This window comes from Camelus dromedarius, chromosome 16, assembly GCF_036321535.1.
Source record: "Camelus dromedarius isolate mCamDro1 chromosome 16, mCamDro1.pat, whole genome shotgun sequence".
Classification (NCBI taxonomy): Eukaryota; Metazoa; Chordata; class Mammalia; order Artiodactyla; family Camelidae; genus Camelus; species Camelus dromedarius.
The window spans coordinates 17,287,298-17,309,720 of NC_087451.1; the positions used below are offsets into that span (position 1 = coordinate 17,287,298).

The window sequence follows — 22,423 nt, forward strand, 5'->3', positions numbered from 1 at the left end:
ACAATCTAAATGTTTAGTAAGAAAGTTATAGTTAGGTTAAGCATGAAAAGGCCATTCATTGGATTTTAGAAAATGCAACTGTGAAAAATAATGAAAACTGTGGGAATATGGAAACATGCCTGTATTTGTTAAGTGAACGATAAAACTTGTGTCTTTTGTCATTATAACTGACAAAAGCTTGCATGAGAAGGTGTAAGTGGGCTTCTCTGAGCAAGATGCACTTAGGTGCAGGATAGAAAGTCCAACCACTAGATGAAAAATCTCAGGGAGACTTGAAGAAGTATTGTCAATGGTTTAGATTCTGTGTGGTGCATCTGTGGAGCAATTTTTAGGAGCACTCATGAACTGTATTGATCACTTGCTGGAACCTGACATTTTGAAACAGGGCAGAATTCCATAACCAGACAGTTGAACTCACTGGTTCTACTTGAAGCTTTCCAGGTTGACTTTGTGAGGAGGCCTTCAGTATACTGTTAGTAAACAGAAGGGTAATACTGGGGACTGGGTGATTGCAGGGTAGAACCAGGGGTGTGTGATTCATTCAAGGGTGTATGAGATTGACCGATTCTATCAGTACAGCAGGAAAATGCCTCTTAGCACTACTAATTGTGTAGGCGAGATTTTAGAAACTTGATTATAGACGTATACCAACTATGCAATATGTTATTTTCCTAATGTGTGCTTACTTTTATTTATTTTTTAAAGAACCAGCTGCAGTTTAATAAGAATGTTCCTACACATTCAAGCAACTTGGCAATCCGCTATTCTTGCCCACATGGAATTAGAATTGAAAAACTGAAACACTCATACAATGAGTCATACCATCGTGGAGATTTGGGTTTTAGAGATGGTCCTGACCTAAGCAGTTCTGTTTCATTTTCTGTCATATCAGAAGAGAGACTTAGCTATGCTGTCCACCTAGCCAAAAGAGATGTGAAACGAAGACAATTTGAAGAACATATAAAAGAACATCATCTTAGAAGTCAGCCCCAGATCTCTCAGAAATGTGGACACTCTAAGCATAAAATATCTGACCATAGGGTGGAAAGGAAGGAATCAGAGAGTCGGGAAGTCCGTCATGGCAGCCACCAGCCGTCCAAGGTAGAAATTTCCAGCTCAGGTGCCAAGGTATACCTGTACACATCTCATCCAGGACAGTCAGATCTTGCCATGCCAAATTCGCCACCCACTCACGATCCAGGACTTCAGCCACATGCCAGGATAGGTGACCACAAAAGCCGGTGCGAACACAAAAGCCTGCTGGAAGTTCAGCGACTCCAGAAAGAATTGAGCAGTTGTATCCATAAAATTGAAGAAGTAACTAAAAAAGGTGAGAAAAATTGTATTCCTGACTTTGAAAAGATATCGTGAGAGGGTACAGTTCAAATACAGTCCTTCAGGACCCCTTGCCCCTGTCACATTCCAGTCTCTCCTTCTGTCACTATAGTGAACATTCATGACAAGACAGGTGGACTTTGAGTTTGACCAGTGTCTTTTTTTCTGAAGAGTTTGCCCTGCCCTAGCCCCTCTTTCCAGCAGAGGCACCTGAAATAGCCGGTTTTCTGTAGGCTGCACTTGGTAAGTCGACTGAGGGCCCAGCCTAGTAACTGTGGTCCCTGATGTCTGAACCTTAGGTTTTCTGGCATCTGGGTGCAAATGATCCTGTAATGTTTTGCTTCTTAATCAGAAGTCTTTCTGGCAAAATTATTTTTAATTTGTTCAGAAAAGAGCATAGTATACGTGTATTGTAGATAAAACCAGTTCTAACTTTGGCAGTGTTAAGATGAGTACACAGCCGTGACAAGGGGAATTACAAATGTCAGTATCAAATATCAGACCCCAGGGTAGATAGGAAGGTGTGTCATCATCGTATACTGTTCTCTACAATTCTTCCGCATTCCATATGCCCTTGCATTTCCGTGGGGAGAGTAAGATTGGTTCCATGTGGAAAATTTGGGGTTACCCTAGCTAACAAATAGGAGACTTAAGCCCAGCTTTCAGACTGCAAGGAATAGGAAGTTAGCATCAAAAGGAGCTACTAGGCTAGGATAATACAGTCTGTAATGATGTTTTGTATTTTAAAGTCTAGTAATATATGCATGTGTTCATGTATGCATGTTACATAGGGAATTTAAGATGCCTTACAAAAACAGATCGAACAAAATAGAGGAAAGATATATAGATGAGGATATTTTAGCATAGGAAAAAATAAAGGAAAGGAAAAAGTAAGGAAAGGGAAAACAAGATTTATTAGGAATGGGTTGCAGTTTGTTTCTGAGCTTCCTCACAGTCAACTAAAGAGGAGAATGTGATTAATTGCAGAATTTACAAAGAAAGAACAATTGTGTAAGGAAAAATTGTCTTAAGGCCAGAAAGAAATTTCTCGGGTGGGTCTTTGTAAAGAGTATGTTGTGTAATATCGTGAACAATTTGAAAACATTCCTACATCAAAATACGAAGTATTATGGCTCCCTGACATCCCTGGGTGGCAGCCTGCAGCCTGGCCCCACGGCACAGCTTGGCAGGAACCTTGCTCCCAGGGAGCAAAGCCCCAGGCCCGCTGCTCCAGGGGCGGAGCCTCACACTGGGGACCTTGGGGCAGAGCTGCTCAAACTGTGGGAAGGGCCAGTTGGGTGGTTTTTTGCTTCTGTTGGTTTTTAGTTTACATTTTCTGCCTGTCACAAGAAAGTACTTTGTAAACTATAATAAAAATGTCATGGCAGTGGTAAATTGCCATAAAAACCTGTCAGTGCATACTGTGAATTTCTGCACATACCTCATTGTGGGCTGGTCACGTCTGCGATGGCCCGATCTGCAGCCGCCCGCTCAGTAGCCCTGAGGTGCCTCCTCCGTGCTGCTCTGGAGACTGGTGGCCTCAGAGCCGCCTGCACAGCGAGCAGTTAAGAACCCCACAGGAGCCCCTTACCTTGTGTGGTCACATAAGTATGTGAATCTGGAGCTTTCCACGCTGTGCAGCCCGAGCAAGCAATAGAACCAGTTTGGCTCCTAGGAGACTGCACCTGTATTTACAACTCCTGATTTCAGATTTTTGCTTCCTTCCTTACTGTTTTCATGTCTAATTTTTTGTGAGTAAGTACTTAAAATTTGAGATTATAAAATACACTTTTACTGATAAAATACTTCTTTTATCTGACTTGTATATTGGAGTTTCGCATAAGAAGTTGTTTTGTATGAACATCTTTTAAAACCGCTGACTAGGAGTCGACAGACTGCAAATCCCTCAGGCAGTCTTCCAGAAGCAATTTCTTTGAGTGAATCTTTTGAAAATGCGAAGCACCAGTGTGTACAAGGGTGTGCTTCCTGACAAAAATGTGAAGACTTTGGACACTAAGCATTTTAGCAACTGCTATCTTAGTATGTAGGAGAAAAGGTTTCTCTTTTAGGTTCAAGAAAGGAGAATGTAAAAGAAATCTTCCTAAACAGAAAAATAGGCCAATAAATGGCTTTTTAAAACATAGAAAACATTATCTATTTAGGCTCAATATAAAGGATTTAAAAATAGTAAGAGATGCGTAACAGTGGAGTCAGCTGTCCAGCGGGATCTGGTTCAGGGAATTCCTGCCTGGAGGGGAGCTTGATCTAGTTAAAGTCTCCATGTCTCTTCCATCTCTGAGTCAGGACACAGGCCCACTCCCTCGTTCCTAGTTTCTTGGCTGATGAAAACAGAAATTTTTTGTTACAACAACCTCATTTTTCTTTTTCTTAATAAAACTTGAGATCCTCAACCGTATCATCTCTTTGAGTAACTGAAGTTTTTATAAGTTTTCTATATGGTTTATAATCCACTTCTGGGAAAAAATATTTTCAGATCGCATGCAAGAAGCTTTGGATCCAGATGAAGAGCAGAGGATCCGGGTCAGGAGGCAGGAGCAAGCTGTTCGTTCTGCCCAAATGCTCTACGTCCTCCAGCAGCAGGTGCGGGAGCGCAGGGAGGGACGGGGCGTCCTGCCCTCGGTATTGCCTTCTCAGGGAATTTCCATTTTCCTTTTGTCTCAGGAGTATCAGCACCAGAGTGTCCTATACGAATTCTAATATGTTTGTGAGGCTAAATTTCCTGAACATGTGAACAAAGAATTCTTTTTTTTTTCATCCTCTGCCTTTATGTGTGTTTGTGTGTTGTGTGTATATGGCCAAAATCCTTAAATAGTGGGGTTTGTTTGTTTTTACTTTTGGGGTTGGTTCATAGACTCTTGAGAATCTATTGAAAACTGTGTGTCCTTTCCCCAGAAAAAAAAATGCTTTTCCAGCACATATTTTTGCAGACAAATTTAAGTGGATCGGTTACTGTGAAACCCTTGGTCCCCACTAATGCACCCTGTAGTCTTAAAGAAAAGGGACCGTGTTAGTTTCCCATCTGTCTCATGTTTATTTTGTAGCAGAAGTTCAGTAGATAATAAAGAATTTGATTGTCTTTACTAAATAGTAAAGAATGAGGAACGTGTTGTGTCTTTTACGACACATTTAGTGACTGACAAACAGGCATTTACATTCTTTACATTGTGGATAGATTTCTTTAAATATTAGTTTTAACTTCAGTGCCTTACTCATTAGCAAGCCTTGAACTCATTTCTGGTCACTGAGATCATGTATTGGCCTTAGTGCTTGCACCCAAAACTGGACTCTCTGATTTAAAAGGTAAGCCCTGAGTTAGATTTTGTTCTGTATTCTTTTGGGGTTCTATTTTGGTCCTTAATCTATATTGCTGCCAGTGAGATTGTTCTGAAACACGAATCTTACCCTGTCAGGCCTCTGCTTAAAGACTTCAGTGGTTCTCTGTAACTCAGAGAGTGAAAGCTAAATTCTTTAGCACGGCTATGAAGACCCCCTGATCTGGCCCTCCTGCCTTTCCAGAGTTGCCTCCACCTTCACTCCTTCATGTTAAATTCCCATTACAGTGGGGACCAAGGGATGGAAGGTGAGCCCTGTGCACTAGTCACCATCTTGAACTGGAAAACAATAACTGTTTTTGGGTGCATGAATGAAGAGCCTTGTCTCATTTGCAAGTGACTTGAATTAGTAATGGTTATATTTGAACCAGACAAGATGTATCCTTGTCTACAAAAAAAATCAGTGGAAAGGTACGAAGTTTTCATTTTTTCCCCCCTTTACAAAACAGGTTAAAGAAATCCAGGAAGAATTGGATAAACTGAGTCCGCATAAAATTAAACACACTAAGAAGGTATGATGCAATTTAATTATGATTAATACTATTTACAAACTACGTTTTCAGTGTTTTGTTAGTATTGTGTATGGGTTCTCTGCACTAATATTATTTTTAGTGCTTATAGAAACCTGTTAGGGAGTGAGCACCTTAAATGTTATGAATTTGGGGTCACCTGCCAAGAAACAGGTTCTGAAAATAGATTTTTGTTGTTGGTGCTGGTATAAGAAACTGAGCATAGGAGGGAAAAGACTTTGTCATTTGAAACTCTTAAACTTTACAATTCCCTGTACTGGAAAGTTTTCACAATAGAAATTGTTCTTGCATAGAAAGAAGATTGACTGTAAATGTTCTTAAGGGCTGAGTTACTGTTTAGAAGTTCTGAGTATTGAAATAACTCTCGCGTCTCATTTATTGCCAGTCATGGGCAGCGTCCAGGCTGGCAGCTGCCCATCGAGGAGCCGTCCGGGCCTTACAGATGTTTGTCACTCAGTTTACTGACCGAGGGGAGCACCCAGTTCCTACTCAGTGCAGGGAACTGGGCAGTCTTATTCGCCAGCTTTCACTCTGTTCCGCCAAGCTGGAGGCTGACTCTTCTGTTCCAGATGTGGTTATAGATATCCTGCAACAAATTGAGGTATGAAATTGACCCCAGTTTTTGTTTAAAGTGCATTGTTTCTGAGCAGGGAAGAATGTTTACCATTGCCTAATCTCGAGATTCGTGGAGAATATAAGACAAGGCTGGTACCTAGTAAATTCAAGCTTTGCAGAGAGCAAAACAAACACTTCATTTTAATCTTACTGTTTTTACAGTCTAGTCTATAATACTGTATTTCACTTCTTTGAGAATTGGTGATTTGAATCTAGAACATGTAACAACTCTTAACTAGGTCCATTAATTTAACAGAATGTTCCATTCCACGACCATGCTATTTAATAAAGAACGTATTAGCGTATAAAAGGAAGACGGTAAAGCACTGTTTAGATTAGTGCTTAGGTTAAGTTATCAGTGTGTCATCTAGATCGATTTTGAAATGAAGAAACACAAAAATACATGGAAGCAGAGCCCAAAGTCTTGTGATATGGCTGGAGACTTCTGGAAGTCACAGCCGGTGTGCACTAGTCAGGCATGGATAGTGGCCGTAGTTTTTATTGGTGACAAAGACAGCAAAAGCATTGTGTCCTTAAATCTTTATAGTTCTCTGAAGGGTGCAGAGTGCTACCATTTCATCCCTACTGCACTGCTGGAATTTGCAGTAGGTTGTGTGACTACTATTTTACAGATGGGAAAAAAAAAAAGGCAAAGGTCAGAGAGATGACACAGTTACTTCTTTTGAGAGCTGGGAATCAAACGCCTATCTTCCGACTTCCATGCCACTGTTATTTCCACTCCACCACACGGTAAAAAGACGACCTCCATGTTGGTGTGATGTAGCAAGCTGCTAGCTGTAGAGGAAGGGTGCCTGGTGGGGAGGAGTCTGGACTAAGTGACAGGCCAGTTCTGCCATTAACTAGCCCTCGGAGTCTTCAGGGCCCCTTCTTCTACCTTTACAGGTTCATTACCCAGCAAATATGTTTGTGATTTACATTGGTTACATTTGTGTATGTAAAACTCACTATCAGAAATGTTATTGTCAAATGGAGACCTTTGGATAGCATATCAAGTTGTGTGATGCTAGCTAGCTAGCTATTTATTTTAAAATTTTTGTTCTTTGTTTTTTTTTTTTAATTTTATTGAAGTATTAGTTATAATGTGTCCATTTCTGGTGTACAGCATCATGTCCCAGTCATGCATATATATACATGTATATTCATTTTCATATTCTTTTTCACTAAAGATTATTACAAGATACTGAATATAGTTATAGTCCCTGTGCTATACAGAAGAAATTTGTTTTTTTATCTATTTTTGTATGTAGTGGTTAACCTTTGCAAATCTCAAACTTCCAAATTTATCCCTTCCCACCCCATTTCCCCTGGTAACCATAAAATTGTTTATTATGTCTATGAGTTTGTTTCTGTTTTGTAAATGAATTCATTAGTGTCCTCTTTTTTCTTTTCTTTTCTTTTCTTTTTTTTTCTTTTTTAGATTCCACATATGAGTGATACCATATGGTATTTTTCTTTCTCTTTCTGGCTTACTTCACTTAGAATGACTATCTCCAGGTCCATCCACTGTTGCTGCAAATGGCATTTTTATTCTTTTTTATCACTGAGTAGTATTCCATCGTATAAATATACTACAACTTCTTTATCCAGTTACCTATTGATGGACATGTGATGCTTTTTAAACTTACCTATAAGAAACATTTATTGACCAAATGATTTCATTTAGAAGACAAATCTTGATAATCCTAGAAAGGCTCAAGAGCCAAAGTCCCTTTCCCAAATTTTGAGCAAGAGTTCCTTAATGTTTCTTAAACATAATGTTTATCTCCCCTACATTTGAAAATATTCAGTAGTGCAAGAAGTATCTTCTTTCTTGTCAGTGTGTACTGCACCATCCTACAGCTTAGTGTTTCTTTATTGCCTTACTGTCATCTGAACTCAGTGTCCCTGGCTATGTTCAGTTGTCCTTAGCATGTGCTGACCAGAGGAGAATGGGCCCTTGCTGCCTGGTGATGAGTGAGTGGTTACTCGTTAGAGGGCATGCCTCTCTTAGAAAGGCCAGGGCACAGGTCCCTGTCATTGTGGTAGATGAGTGACCAAAGCCACTGGACATGCTAAGTTTCTTTTAGTTTATGAAAATGTATATTAAACAGTACACAATTAATAGTTAGTGTGCCCACTTAAAAGATTGAGTTTATGAAGTTTTCGTTGAGAATTAAAATGGTTATATAGCATATAGGGTTATATTCTAAAGACTGTGGTTAGTTTTCTATCTTTTTAAATTTTTTAACACCTTTATTATGGTATGATTCCTGTACAGTAAACTGCACATATTTCAGATGTACAATTTGATGCATTTTGATAGATGTCTACACCTATGAAACCACCACCACAATCAAGATAGCCAACATTTCCATCACTCCCCAAAAGGTGCAAATTTTGAATTCCCAATTTATCCCTTCCCACCCCCTTTACCACCCTGCTAATATGGTTTCTTAAATGATGACTCTTACTTTTAGGATTTGGATGCCTTTAAAAGTAGTCGTATTCTCTCTCTTTTTTTTTTTTTTTTTTTTTTTGCTATTGGTTTTATGAGCTAAACATGAAAAAAGACATGCAGAATTTGTTTTATTAATTGGATGTCCTAAATAACCAGGTTTTAAAATTAAGTTACATTTTATTAACCATTAGAGATAGCCATTTGATAACACATTTCTCTCCTCATTTTTGGTTTTGTGATTAAAAGTCAGACTTTTGTGAGATAAACTAAGAGAATGATTGACTGTTTTGTGGCAGGCTTTGGAATCCCTCCTGGAAAAGAAACTGTCACCAAAAAAGGCAAAGAAATGTTTCAGTGAAGTTCGGAGCAGATTTCCTATCAGTAGCCAAAGGGCCTTGGAGAGATGGCAAAGTACATCTCCAAAGAGTGAGAGGAGGCCCTTCATAGCAAAGGAGGTACTTCCCCAGGAAACAGGACAACCTTCAGTGGCAAAGAAGCTTCTTGCTGGTATGTGTCCTACAGTGTTTATTGCAAGATACTTTGTTTAAAATTGTGTGGACTGTAACAGTTACTGCACTGAGGGAAAAGTCAGGATTTAAAACCTAGTCCACAGGAGGTGCACTTGAACTAGGATAAGTGAATAGCAACCAAGATGCTTCCTTAGGCTAGAGGCTGGAGTATTTTTCTATAGAGAAGGGTGGAGAAAAGTCAATTCCCTTTTCCTGCATCATCATGTTTGGGCTAACCAAGCTGGAAGTTAGAACTCTACTTTTTTTTTTTTTATTTGTTTATTTACAATTTAATGATAGATATATACATAAGCACATGCAGACATTTGATTGATATATATGTATTTTTTTACATAGGTAATAAATAAATTCTTATTCCAATAAGTGGAATTGCACATTTAAACAAACACTGCCAACTTGCCCTTGAAAATGAGCGTACAGTTATGTTTTGACTAGCAGTGACCATCAGTATGTATTTCCTCACATCCTTGCCAAGTACTTTATATAGTGAAATATAAAAAATTTTCTAGGCTGTCAGTGAAAAATGGCATCTTAGTTTTATATTGCATTTTCCTGATTCCTAGTGAGGAAGGTTATTCTTTTACATGTTCCTTAGCCTTGTTTATTTCTTCTTCTGTGATTTGTCTGTTCATATCCTTTACCGGCTCCACGCTGGGTTCTTTCTTTTGCTTATGGATGTATACTAGTTCTTTATACATTTTGGATCTTAATCCTCTTCTGATTTACATATATTGTGAATATTTTCTCTTAGACACTTACTTTTGAATTTTGTTTATATCTTTTCTTGCACAGAGAATTTTAATTTTCTAGGCAAAACCATTCTTTCCTACATATTTTAATATTTTATGAGGCAATTCTTCCCTCTTTGTTCTTCTTTTTCAAAATTTTGCTGATGGTGATTGCTTTATCTTCAGAGGAATTTAGAATGAGCTTGTCAAGCTCCACGAAAAATGCTGTTGGGATTTTGATGGGTATTACGTTGAGTTCATAGTTTAATTAGGGGAGAAATGACATCTTTACAATGTGAAATTATCTTATCAATTTATTTATGCTTCTTTTCTATCTCTTTAGTTAAATTTTAGAATTTTTTGCATATCAGGATTCCTGACATAGGAATACATAAGAATTCGTAAATTCCTTATTAGGTTTATTTCCAGGTTCTATATTTTATAGTTTTTATTGCTATTCTGAACAGAATTTTTTTTAAGTTAGATTTTGGGATTGGTTATTGCTACTTACATGAGAACTGTTGGATTTGTACATTGTTTTTGTATTTATTGTTCTAAGGTATACATTTGAACATTTCTGAAATTGGGATGCATTCTTAGATTGATGAGATCTCATAATTAGCTGATGATATTTTAAACTTTCCCATTGGTGCATAAAATATGTATATGTCTTATACTTGATATTTCAGATTTGATGAAATGATGAGATTTTGTTAATTTTGAGTTAACAGATACTATGAGCTCACCTACGTATAAGTAAAGTTTTACCTCTCTCTTTGCAACCTTTATACCTTTCTTTTTTTCTCTTTTTGCTTTATTAAATGGATTTTAGTTCTGGATAATATTGAATAATAGCTGTAGTGGTGGATATCAGCTCTTTCTGCAACTCCCCCTTCCCAGTTTAAAGGAAATGTTTTTTTTTTATGTTTTGCTGACTGCTGATTTTTGGCAAATCTGCATATGAAGTTAAGGAAATTTTCTTCTATTCTGTTTTACTAAGAGATTTTCTTTTCCTCTTTTTTTTTTTTCTTAAGCTGACATATGCATTGATAGTGTTTTAAAGTAGTTTTAAGATTTTAATATTGAATTTTTTATTGTACCATTTATATCGAAGAGTGTGGACAAATCCAGTAAACTAGTTTTCCTTTTTTTTTTTTAGTAGAAGTGGAATGTACAGATAGAAAAGTACACGAATATAAATTTGCAGCTCAGTTATCAGAAAACAGACTTTTATGCGTGACCACTACGCAAGCCAAGACATGGAACATTACGAGCACTGAGAAGTCCCCCTGTTCTCTCCTCTCGCAGTCTCTCTCCCCTGCTTCTTCCCATGTGTTAACTACCATTCTGGTCTTTAATGCTGTACTTTGGGTTTGCCTAATTTGGAACTTTATAAAAATAGAATCATACAGTAGGTGTTTTCTTGTGACTGGCTTCTTCCACTTTACACTTTGTGAGGTTCATCTGCTGTGTTTGTGTCGCTGTGATTTGTTTCTGTTCATTGCTGTATTCCATTGTATTACTATTAGCCATTTATTTGTCCCATTGTTTTCATCTTTGGGTGTTTTTCCAGTTTGGGGTGATTATAAGGGAAACTACTGTTATTGTTTCTTGTAAATGTCTCTTGGTACATGTATGTGGGTGTTTCTGTTGGACATATTCCCAGGAGTATAATTGATAGGTCATTAGGGTATGTATTTGTTCAACTCTAAGATTTTTTTCAAAGTCATTTTATCCTTTTATACTCCAACCAAGAGTATATGACAACAGTTGCTACACATCCTTGCCAGCACTAGTTATTAGTTTTTTTAATTTTAGGCACCTGGTTGGTGCGTGAGGCTGTCATTGTGGTTTTAGTTTACATTTTCTGGATGATTAATGGTGAGTCCTTTTTCATGTGTTTATGGGCCATTTTCATGTCTTCTTTTGTGATGTGCCAGTTAAGTCTCCTGCCCACTGCTCCCTCCCTGCCTTTCTCTCTCTCTTTCACCTTCTTGTTTTCTACTCTTTTTTTCCTTTCTTTCTCTTTATTCTTTTTTTTATTGATTTGTAGGAGTTCTTTGTGGGAGTATTCTGCACATGGACCCACTCAGTTACCTGTGTCATAAGTATCCTCTTAGAAATAAGATGTGGTTAGCTTTTAAATGTTGCAGTGGTATCTTTTGATGAACAGAATTCTTAATTTCACTGTAATCCAGTGTAGCAGTCTCTTCCTGTATAGGTTTTTTTGGGTTTGTTTTTGGATCCTATTTAAGAAGCTTATCCCTATGCCAAAGTTAAGAAGACTTTTTTTAAATGTTATTTCCTAGAAAAGTTTCATTTTCTTCCCATGGATATCCAGATGAACTAGCATTATTTGTTCTACAGTGGTTTACAGTGCCACTTTTGTTGTAAATTGTGTCCACATAGGTGTGGGTCAATTTCTGGGTCCTCTGTTCTCATCCATTGATCTAATTGTTGGTTCTTTTAAAAAATATATATATATATATATATTGAAGTATAGTCAGTTTACAGTATTATGTCAGTTTCTGGTACATAGCATAGTGGTTCAGTCATACATGAACATATATTCATTTTCATATTCTTTTTCACCATAAGTTACAAGATATTGAATATAGTTCCCAGTTCTATACAGTATAAACTTATTGTTTAATTTTTGGTTCTTATGCTAGTGTACAGTGTCTTAATTATTCTAAGTCTGAATATCTAGTAGAACAGCTTTTGCCATCTGTTCTTCCAGAATGTCTTGGCTAATATTGACCTTTGGTATTTCCATAAAAATTTTAGGATCAGAATTTGTTCATTTTCACCATCTCCCATCCCAACAACAAACAACCTATTGGAATTCTGATGAGGAATTAGTATCTTTACAGTATTGAATTTCCTAATCCATGAACAGGGTATATCACTCTGTTTATTTAGGGTGTCTGTAAATACTCTCAGTAATTTATAGTGTGTGTGTTTATGGTTTTGCTCATCTTTAATTAGGTTTATTCCTTCGTATTGCTATTTTCAGTCCTCTGGTAAATGATGTCTTTTTAAAATTTGATTTCTAATGTATATTGTGGATGTATAGTCATGTAGTTGATTTTGTGTACTAATCTTGTATCTAGCAACCTTGCTAAGCTAATTTTTTCTAATAATTTATCTGCAGATCATTTGTTTTGCAATGTATACAGTCATATCATCTTAAATATAACCATTGGTTTATTTCCTCCTTTCCAATCTTTATTCCTTATGTTCTTTTTCTTCTATAGTTTTCTGGTTTTATTTGCTTGATCTGTAGGTGACTGATACAAAGTTATGTTAAAGTCTCTTGTGATACTTGAGACTTTTAAAATTTCTCATTGTATTTCTATTGATTTTTGTTTTGTACATTTTGAAGTTGTGCTATTAGATGCATGAGTTCCTTACTGATAAACCTTTTTCGGTGGATTTTATGTGTTATTTTTAAATATCTGTGTCTTTTTAATGTTGTTCACTTTGGAGTCTGTTTTGTTTGATATTAATATTGTTTCATCTACCAAATTTGTTAGGCATTTGCCTAGAATAACATTTTCCATCCCTTACTTTGCTGTTTTAAGAATGTCCCTTGCAAATAATTGGTATTTTTATCCCTGTCGTACAGTTCTGTATTTAACCTACTTACATTTACTGAGATTAATAACACATATGAACTTCTTTCTACCTTATTTTGTTTTTCATTTGCCACTTTTTTCTTTGTTGTAATTTACTATGTTAATCAAATGTTTCTTGTTTCATTTTGTTTCCTCTACTGATTTGAAAGTTATACATTAGTCCGGTTTTCATCTGATTTATTTCTCAATCTTCTACTGATTCTGTGGAACCTCCATAGCTTAGGGCAGCACTTCCATCATGAATGCAGCAGAATCTAACTTACTCAGTTACTGTTAGATATTTACTGTCCTGGGATTTCCCTCAGGACAACTGTGATGTCTCTCTGCCCTTATGTCCTCGGTGGTAGCCCAGGGGCCGGCACATAGTTAGGCACTTAAGTGAGCGGCTCTGTGAAGAAGTGTAACAGAGCAGGAAGAGGCTTCTGAGCTGCAAATCACAGTAACGCGTTCTGGGTATTGGGGGGCTCATTTATGATACTGTGGAGGAAATGTGGAGAATTTTCTAGGGCTGCGTGCAGAGACGTGTGTCCTCAGTGAGTTAGAAGACGAGAGCTGAGTGGTGAAAGGTGAGGACCAGCTTCGGAGAGATGAGTTGGGAGACCTGCTGTGCAAAACTCAGCACAGGCACAGATGTGGGAAAGCAGGAAGGCACACCACCTGTAGAAAACGTGGGCCGGAAAGACCTGACCTCTAGTCCCAGCTCTGCCAGTTTGTGATCCTGGTTTGATGACTTCATCTCTCTGAACCTTAAGTTTTTCACCTGTGACTGGGGATAACACAGGCATACCTGACTTTATTATGCTTCACTTGATTGTGCTTTGCAGATACTGTGGGTTTTACCAATTGAAAGTTTGTGGCAACCCTGCATTGTCAGATGATGGTTAGCATTTTTTAGTGATAAATTATTTTTAAATTAAGACCTATACATTGTTTTTTTAGACATAATGCTTTTGTACCCTTAATGGACTACATACAGTATGGTGCAAGCATAACTTTATATGCCCTGGGAAACAAAAAAATGTGTGTGGCTTGCTTTATTGTGATATTTGCTTTATTGTGGTGGAACCAAACCTGCAGTGTCTCCCAGGTCCGCCTGCAGTCCTTGTCCTCTGTGACTCATTGAGTTGTTGTGAGTAGTAAATTAGATAATTCGTAAAGAAGTCAGTAAGCTCCAGTTGTCTGGATAATGTGTCTCTGTGGAACATCTCCACAGTTGCTGACGGGGCAGAATGAATGGGCCCAGCCCTGAACCGAGAGTCGAAAGATGTGACTTTGCTGCTTGCTGTCCTTGTGACCTTGAGTAAAATCCTTAACTGTTATTTCCTCATCTGAAAAATTGTAGTAATCATTGCCCTACCTGCTCTGTGGGTCATGGTGAGCCTCAAATGTGAATGTGAATTATGTCAGAAACAGAAAAAGTGTACAGATGTAAGAGATGATGATAAAATCATTGTTATCATCATCATTACAAACTAGGGTGTGATTATCATTAGCCACTTTGCAAATTTAATACAGTTGCTCATGGGGAAGGTTGTGGTAGCCCTCTTTATTTATTTTATTTGTGTTTTTCTTGTCTTTATGATCTGGATTTCAGAAGGTTGCATTTTCTGCATTCTACCTAATTCCTGCATTCTGACCTCCTAAGGTCTCCTCTTTCCCACCTCCCACCCCTAAAAGTCATAGAGAGCCACTTGCATGGAAGACACCCTCTTTGCCCTTTTCAGTTGGGACATATGTGTGAGCCTGATTTGGTCTTGTGATTTATGTAATTGTTGGCTGGTGTATTTCTTTAGCGGCTTCTGAAATGTTCTTGAAATGGTTGCATTAGTATAACTCATCAGATGTAAGAATGGTGGTTCCCTCCCCACTACCAGCCATGTCTTCAAACTCAACTGCCCTTGAAACTTACACTACATTTGCATGTTGATTTATGCAAATCATAACTGAAAAGGCATCAGGACCTAGAGGTCAGCGTTGCCTTGCTATATGTAAACTTGGGGGTTAATAAATAAATTATAGACTGAGAATTTAGTCTGAGCATTCTTTCCTTCCAGTTAATATATCCTTACTGTGTAACTTCCATGGCCTTGAAAAGTACCAGATTAGAAATGTGATACAAGGGGAGTCTGGCCCTTGTCCTACTGCTGTTAAAGTCGTCCAAATTCAGTTTTCCTTTTATTATGGAATATTTAAAACATATAGAAAAGGATGAAAATAATAAACACTTGTATATCCACTACCCAGATTTAACAAATTTTTAACATTTTTGCTTTATTTGCTTCAGAATTTTTTTCTTAGAAATAAAATATGGCAGTTGTACCTGAAGTCCCTTTTGTATTTCTCTCCCCATTCTATAGCCCTCGCTCCCTCACAGCTGTTACTCTTGTTATTATAATGTAGCCCTGCCCTGATTTTACACTTGTACCGCTTACCTGTCTATCCATAGACAATATAAAGTATTGTTTCAAATGCTGTGCATTTCATGTTAATGTCTTGCAGATGCATCATTCTGCAGTTTGCTCCCCCCCCCCTTAGTTTGTAAAACTTGTACATATTGAGGCATGAATTCTAATTTAGTAATGTAACCACTGTATAGGTTTCCCTTGTATGAATATTACCACAGTTTATTCTTAGTTCTTACTGATGGACATTTGAGTTGTTCCCACGTTTTTGCTTTTACAAACAGTGATGAAGTGAATATCCATGCTCATCACATCTTCCCAGGTACACACGTGAAGCTTCCTCTAGGCTGAGTATGTACCAGGAGTGAGTGTGCTGGGCGGCAGTATGGGCGAATCTTCAGGGAGCTGGGCCAATTTACTCCTGCACTAGTAGCTTGTGAGAGTGCTTTTTTTCCTGCATCCCAGTTTATACTTGGTATGGTCACATTAAAAATTTCCCCCCAATCTGATGGATGTGAAATGGTGCCTCATTGTTTTAATCTGAATTTTTCTGATTACTGGTAATCATCTTTTCATGTTCTTATTGACAGTTCAGATTTTCTCTCTAAATTGCCATTTTCTATCCTTTGCCTGTTTCTCTATTGGATTTTTTTTTTTTTTTTTAGATTCATAGGTGTTCTTTGTATATCCTGGATACTAATCCTATGTTAATTATATGCATTATAGAGATCTACTTCCAGACTCTGGATTGTCTGTGACTTTATGGTGTCTTTTTGTCAAAAGGAAGTTGTAGTTTGTGTAATTAAATTTAAATATGTTAACGTATTTGACTTTAAGAAAGCCTTTTCTGCCCTGATGTCATAATCATATTCTTCTATATTTTTATCTAAAAGTTTTAAAGTTTTCTTTTCACGTCTGTGTCTTTATGCCATTTCGGATTTAAGTGTTCAGTGTGAGGCAAGGCTCCTGCTTTATTTCATTACCTGTGGATACTGATAATTTTGGCACGATTTATTGAAGAATCCAGTTCATACTCACTGATTTGTGATACTGCCTCTGTCTCATCCGTCCTGCTTCTTTGGTTTTCCGCCTGTTCCTGCATCACTCCCACACTGCCTTAATTATTACCGCTTTATCACGAACACTTTATCTCTGGGAGAATCAGACTCCCACCTCCGCCCCACTGCCCACTTTGTTGTTGTTCCTCAGAATTATTTGGGCTGTCTTACACTTCATAAGCATTTTAGCATCAGCATGTTTAAATCCACCAAGAAATTTGTTTTGATTTTAATTGAATTTGCATTTGAAATTATAGATCACTTTGGGGAGAACTGACATCTTTACAGTGTTTATTTTCATTAGTGAAAACAATTGATCCAAATTTTCTTTCATGGCCTTTAAAAATACCTTTGAATTTTTTCTATAAAGGTCTTAAACATCTTTTGTTAGATTTCTTCCTAAGTGCCTTATGGTTTTATTTGCTAATGTTAATGGGAATTTTTTTTACCTCTTACATTTTCTCTATTTAGTTACTTTGATATGTGGGAATGATATTTTTATATATTCTTCTTTTATTTGAAAATCTTGCTAAACTCTGTTCTTAACTCTAATTGCTTATCTGTAGATTCTCAAATTTTTTTCTGTACAGAAAAATCTCATCTTCAAATAAAGACAGTTTTATTTTCTCTCCCATTACAGGTTGAATGTCATATATGAAGTTAAGACTTTATTCTGTATCAAATTAGGAACCACTGAAGGTTTTGAGAAGTGACATTTAAATATTTACATCTTATAAAAAAAAATGATAACCAAGAGAAGGTGTGCTGGAAGATAAGGAAGGGGTCAATTAGGAGAAGCTGTTACTACAGTCACAGGATATTGCAGGCCTGACCTTGGGTAGTGGCAGAAGGGCAGGAAGGCCAGAGATAAGTGCAAGAGATAACTGAAGGATGAGGATCCCAGGGACCTGATGAACGAGTAACTGTGGGAGGTGAGATCCAGGGAGTCAGCCATGGCACTTCGGGTTCTGCTTGTAGAGCTGCAGTCGGGGTCACAGGATCAGGAGCAACTTTGGTAGCAAAACACCTCAGTTTTTAACAGGGTATTGTGAGCTTATCTGTCTCGAGATAATCATTCTCATTTGATTCAAATAGCATTTCCCTCAGTTTGTCCTTCTGAAATCTCCATACAGATAAGTATCAACCTGATACGGAGCTTACAGTGACCCAGAGGTTGGAGAATGAGCTTGATGTATTAGATGCGGATATCCTTCCGGAAGAAGCGCCGTCTATTGTAGACCAAAATGCAAGCTTCAAAGGAGAGGCATTAGCCCTGGCAAAAACAAGAGCGGTGAAAAAGAAGCTTGTGACTGAGAATGCGCCTTTTAGGAAGAAAGATACTCTGGCACCGGCCAGACTACAGCAAGTATGAAATCACGCCTTTCTTTTGGTCCATTTGTATTACTCTGACATTGTCCAAGGTCACACAGGCTGGTGAGCAGTGGAGCCAGGATTTGAGTTCTCGGGCATTTGCATGCCAGAGCCCTTGAGTCCAACTATCAAAACTAAACTGATTTAGCTTAGCTCCAAGTCGGTTTTTTTTTTGAACGAAAATAACAAATTTTAATATTGTTACTAAGACAGGGCCTTCTCTCTTGCCCTGGCTTGGTAAGATCCTAACTAATTTGATACCAAGGTCTTAATTGGGCAGGCTATTTTAAAATTTTGGGTTTTTTTCTGCTTCTGCTTTGAAAGTGTGAAATTTGAGGGGATTAAGATTTGGTTCCTGCTGAAGATAAATATTGATGAATAATAATCACTTATTATTGAAAGGCAGGGTGAGTACTTTCTAATAGGGCTTTGGGAGCTAGCTGCCTTGGAAGTACATCATATTTTAAGCTTCTGTCTAAAATTTCACTTAAAGCCCTACCAGTGGAGAGCTGGCCAGATGACCACCTCCTAGTCTAAATCCCCGTAATGTAATTACTCCCACTCCCGTTGGTGGTGTTGCCCAGAGGCTTCTGTACCAGACCTGCATATTGTCAGGTGAACCCAGAAGAAGGATACTTAGCAATTATCACCACTTACTGATAGATCATGGATTAAGATCAAATCTTCATTCCTCTCCAAACAAACTCTTAAGGGAGGTCATTGGGAAGCCAGGATTGAGCCGTGCGAATTCAGCTTGGTGCTCTTCTCCAAGACAGCCTCCTCTGGAACTTTTTAAATTAGTTCTTCTATTCAGATGGCGTGTGCCTTTCTGCCTTCATCATCCTGCTACATCAGCCCTTTTAATTGTCTAGAAACTCATGAAGACATTGTCTCCCGTTTTACAGATGAGAAACCTAAGACTCAGAGATGTTAAGCATTTTAACCAAGAATGTTTTACAGTTTACCTCTTTTGTTTAATTAGGAATATATATATATATATATGTATATATATATATATGAATATATATAAATATATAAATAAGCATGGCAAAGCCAGGGATTCCAATTTTATCCCTCCTACCCCCTCCCTACAGCCAGGGCTGTTTCGGGGTAGTTTATAACCTCCCCAGACTTCTACCACAGTACTTTGCACTAAGGTTTTTGCTGAATGGCTGCATGAATAGCATAGGGACATTTGAAGCGTCAGTAAGCCAGAGTTAAAACTGATTTCTCTGGTGTCCATTTGGCTTTATAATTCATATTTATCTCTTACAGGGACTCCACAAATCTGAAAAAAATAGACCAGCCCAAGCTCACAGCAAAAGCAGGTTGCAACAGACAACAGTCTCATCCAGATTAAAAATGAACCAGCAGCCTATGAAAGATCATAGGGCTCCTTGGATACCTCCGAACCCCACATCCCCACCAGCATCTCCTAAATGGTACGTAAAAAAATTCAAGGAACCATCTGGGTATGTAATTTTATTTTTCCTCCACAGATCAAAGGTGGCCTATTGCTTAGAGCAAATAAAGCAGCAGCCTTTGTTCCCGTTAAGAAGAAAAGCTTATTTGGATGAGTAATACATGAGACATTTTTGTCTAGAAGCCTGTTGGCTCTTTTTCCCCACCTGACTATGGGTAGGGTGACCTCCCATGGGTCACCCCGATGCCCTGCGGACATGTTCGCTGTATGGAGGATCATGGGCTTCCTTTGACTTGTCTCTTCACCCAGTAGATTCTAGTTACTTGAGGCCAGGAAGTGTTCCTTCATTGTATCTGAATGTTCAGTGCCTAGCACAGTGCCTGACACGCTACTAAGATTTACGGGCATTCAGTAGATCTTTGCTGAATGAATTAATACCTAAAAATAATTTCAATTCTAAGTCAAGATAATGATGAATTATAAAACCATGCAAATCTCATAGTCGCTGTCCTGACTGAGGGGCCAGTTAGGAGTGTGCTGACATTACTGCCTTGTCACCCTCACTCATAGCCCATGGAGTTGAGGACCCACTGTCATGGAGCTAGGGAGAAGGGATTGCCCTGCAGGGGCCTCAGAGTCCAGTGAGGCGGAAACAGTCTTTGGGGAGTTGGTTAAAAGTGAAGAGAACTTTGTACCAGGGGACAGTAGGTCTTGAAAACACAATGGAAAGGACCTGGAGGTTGGACACTAAAAGGAAGGGAGCAGAAAGCAGTAATGTGGGGAGGAGAGTGAGTGAGAAGATTGGTGACTCGAAGGGTCCAGTTCTTAAGAGGCCAGCAGGGGACAAGGTGAGGAGCCTGGTGGGATCGAGCCCCCTTAAGACTCTGCATGATTCTGAATGGATGGTTGTACTTACTTTAAAGTGGAAGAAACAGGGTCTTCAGAATCGCATGTCTTGCTTATACAGCGGAGCTGGGACTAAAATCAGGTCTTCTGATTTCATAATCTGTCTTCCATTTTGCTTTTATTTCTCTGCTCTAAATTCTATATTTTTATGTAATATATTAGTATAGAGACATGAATTCACTTGGTAAGCTCATAAAGACATCAGTTGGTTGGAGTTTCTATTGCAAACTGAATACACAACGGGCCATCTTCTAGAGTGTATGTGTGGCGGGTGAGGGAGGGGAGGGGATACGCTTCTGGGCTCAAAGTGCTGTAGCAGGCCTTATAAAGGTGCAGAGTTGCTATGTGACCTGCAGTGTAATTAGTGACCCAAATCTATGTATTATAACAGGGTTTTATTGAAGTTCACCTATTATTCTGCAACTGACAATTGTTTTTTCATTTAAAATAGTGATTGCTTCCATAAAGCAAAAGAGGACTTCTCTCCTTGACACTGAGCCTGAACCCTGGCAGGTCTCACCCTGCTTCCCATTCAGCTTCCAGTTTAGAGCCCCATCCTGTGGCTCACCGTCGGTTTAACGCTCTTGTCTTCTCTGAGCCGGCACCTTTTGATGAGTCATTGGATGTGGAGTGAATGATTACAAAAGCAGAGTGTTCTATTTTTTGCAGTGCTGCCTGGCTAAAGGTGAAATCTAGCCCCAAAGACGCCACTAAAGAACAGTCTCTCCAGCAAGAAGAGACTCAGGAGAGTCAGTTGAGAGGTGCCGTTGAGCACGAAGCCGTGAGGTTTGTGCTGGAATTTGTCAAATCTTTGAAAAGTAAAGGGCCCCATTCACATGGATTCTCAAGTGAGCTCTTCTCCTTCCTATGTATAAAGTTGGCTATTTAAAATGGAGATTACTAAACTTCTCTGTCAAATTATGCAGCTTAGACAGTGAACCCCTCTTTTATTTAATTCATTCAAAAATTGCGTGTGTGTCAGTTGTCTGCCAGTTGCTTGTTCTGTATATGGTGCAGCTGTGAGATCTGCCGAGACCTTTAAAAAGGGGGCGAAAGGACAGAATCCCAGCCTCTGTTATTTACAGTCAGGCAGGAGGACACACCACTAGCTATAATTTAGGATAGAATGTGGTATGTCCCCTATGAGCTGAGGGGTTAAAAGCTGAGAGAATTCGGGAGGGGGACAGGACACCTCTGCAGAGGCCTGGGCTTTGTGGAGGGAGATGGAAAAGCAACCAGGACTTGAAGAATAGGCTGTAAATAGCGGTGATGAGGTGAGGCCGTTCCATGGCAAGAGGGCAGTGAAAACAGGTCGCTCTGCATTCGTTTGGCTGAAATTGTTCTTGCAGTCATGGGAAAGCCAGAGTGAAAGTGGACCGCTAGGTAATTTGATACTGTTCCCGTATCTGACACTGAAAGTGTCAAAGCCCTTCTGCACACAATGAAGTTGTGCCGAAGCATTTCCTCTGTTTTTATTTGACTTCGCTCTGCCTTAGAGCTCTCCTGGGAGCCCATTTCTTTGAGCAGGAAGATACAGCAGCAGGTTTGCTTCACAGCTCAGCAAGAAGCCCTAATTGCAGTGATGGCTAGTTTTCTTGAGAATATTCGTGGGCAGTCTTTTTGTCACTCTGCACACCAACTAGGTGTGCTTTTGTGGCTAAATGTCTCTACATGGAACGTTACCATGGGAGCTTTACCAGCACGGAGGCTCGCTGCCTCCTGAGTCTTCAGTGAGGCCGGGGCTGGCCCTTGGGGGTGTCGCACGCCTGGTCTGTTTCTGTGGTAATGACCCCCTGTGGCTCGAGGCACAGTTGGCCTGACTCTTTTGTACTGTCTGCTAGACTCGCTTGGCTCGATGCGGAAACTTCCAAAAGATTGAAGGAATTAGAAGAATTAAAAGCTGAAGAAGTGGACAAAATGCAAAACCAGAGGTAACTATCTGTGAGGGAGACGAAGACAGAGCAGGCCTGTCCTGCAGCCCCCGCTGCTTTCACAGCCAGCTGAGATTGCTCAGCAGTGTAGTCACACGTCCTGTGTTTATTGGCCATCCGCCTGCGTGAAGCACTTGGAGGTCAC

General features: G+C 38.9%; 1 protein-coding gene across 6 annotated transcripts in view; it reads left to right on the top strand.

Moving 5' to 3' along the window:
• Positions 1-22,423, top strand: part of KIAA0753 (KIAA0753 ortholog) — a 57,342-nt gene that overhangs the window by 13,065 nt on the left and 21,854 nt on the right. For all 6 annotated transcript variants that reach the window (XR_004141801.2, XR_837448.3, XR_004141802.2 and 3 more), the window contains exons 3-11: positions 706-1,330; positions 3,830-3,936; positions 5,138-5,200; positions 5,604-5,819; positions 8,588-8,798; positions 17,781-18,013; positions 19,294-19,460; positions 21,017-21,133; positions 22,189-22,278. Coding sequence is in view for 3 of the 6 variants with exons in the window: in XM_010983936.3 (XP_010982238.2) it covers positions 706-1,330; positions 3,830-3,936; positions 5,138-5,200; positions 5,604-5,819; positions 8,588-8,798; positions 17,781-18,013; positions 19,294-19,460; positions 21,017-21,133; positions 22,189-22,278 (1,829 nt within the window). In the remaining 3 variants the exon portion in view is untranslated. The remainder of the gene's footprint in view (positions 1-705; positions 1,331-3,829; positions 3,937-5,137; positions 5,201-5,603; positions 5,820-8,587; positions 8,799-17,780; positions 18,014-19,293; positions 19,461-21,016; positions 21,134-22,188; positions 22,279-22,423) is intronic.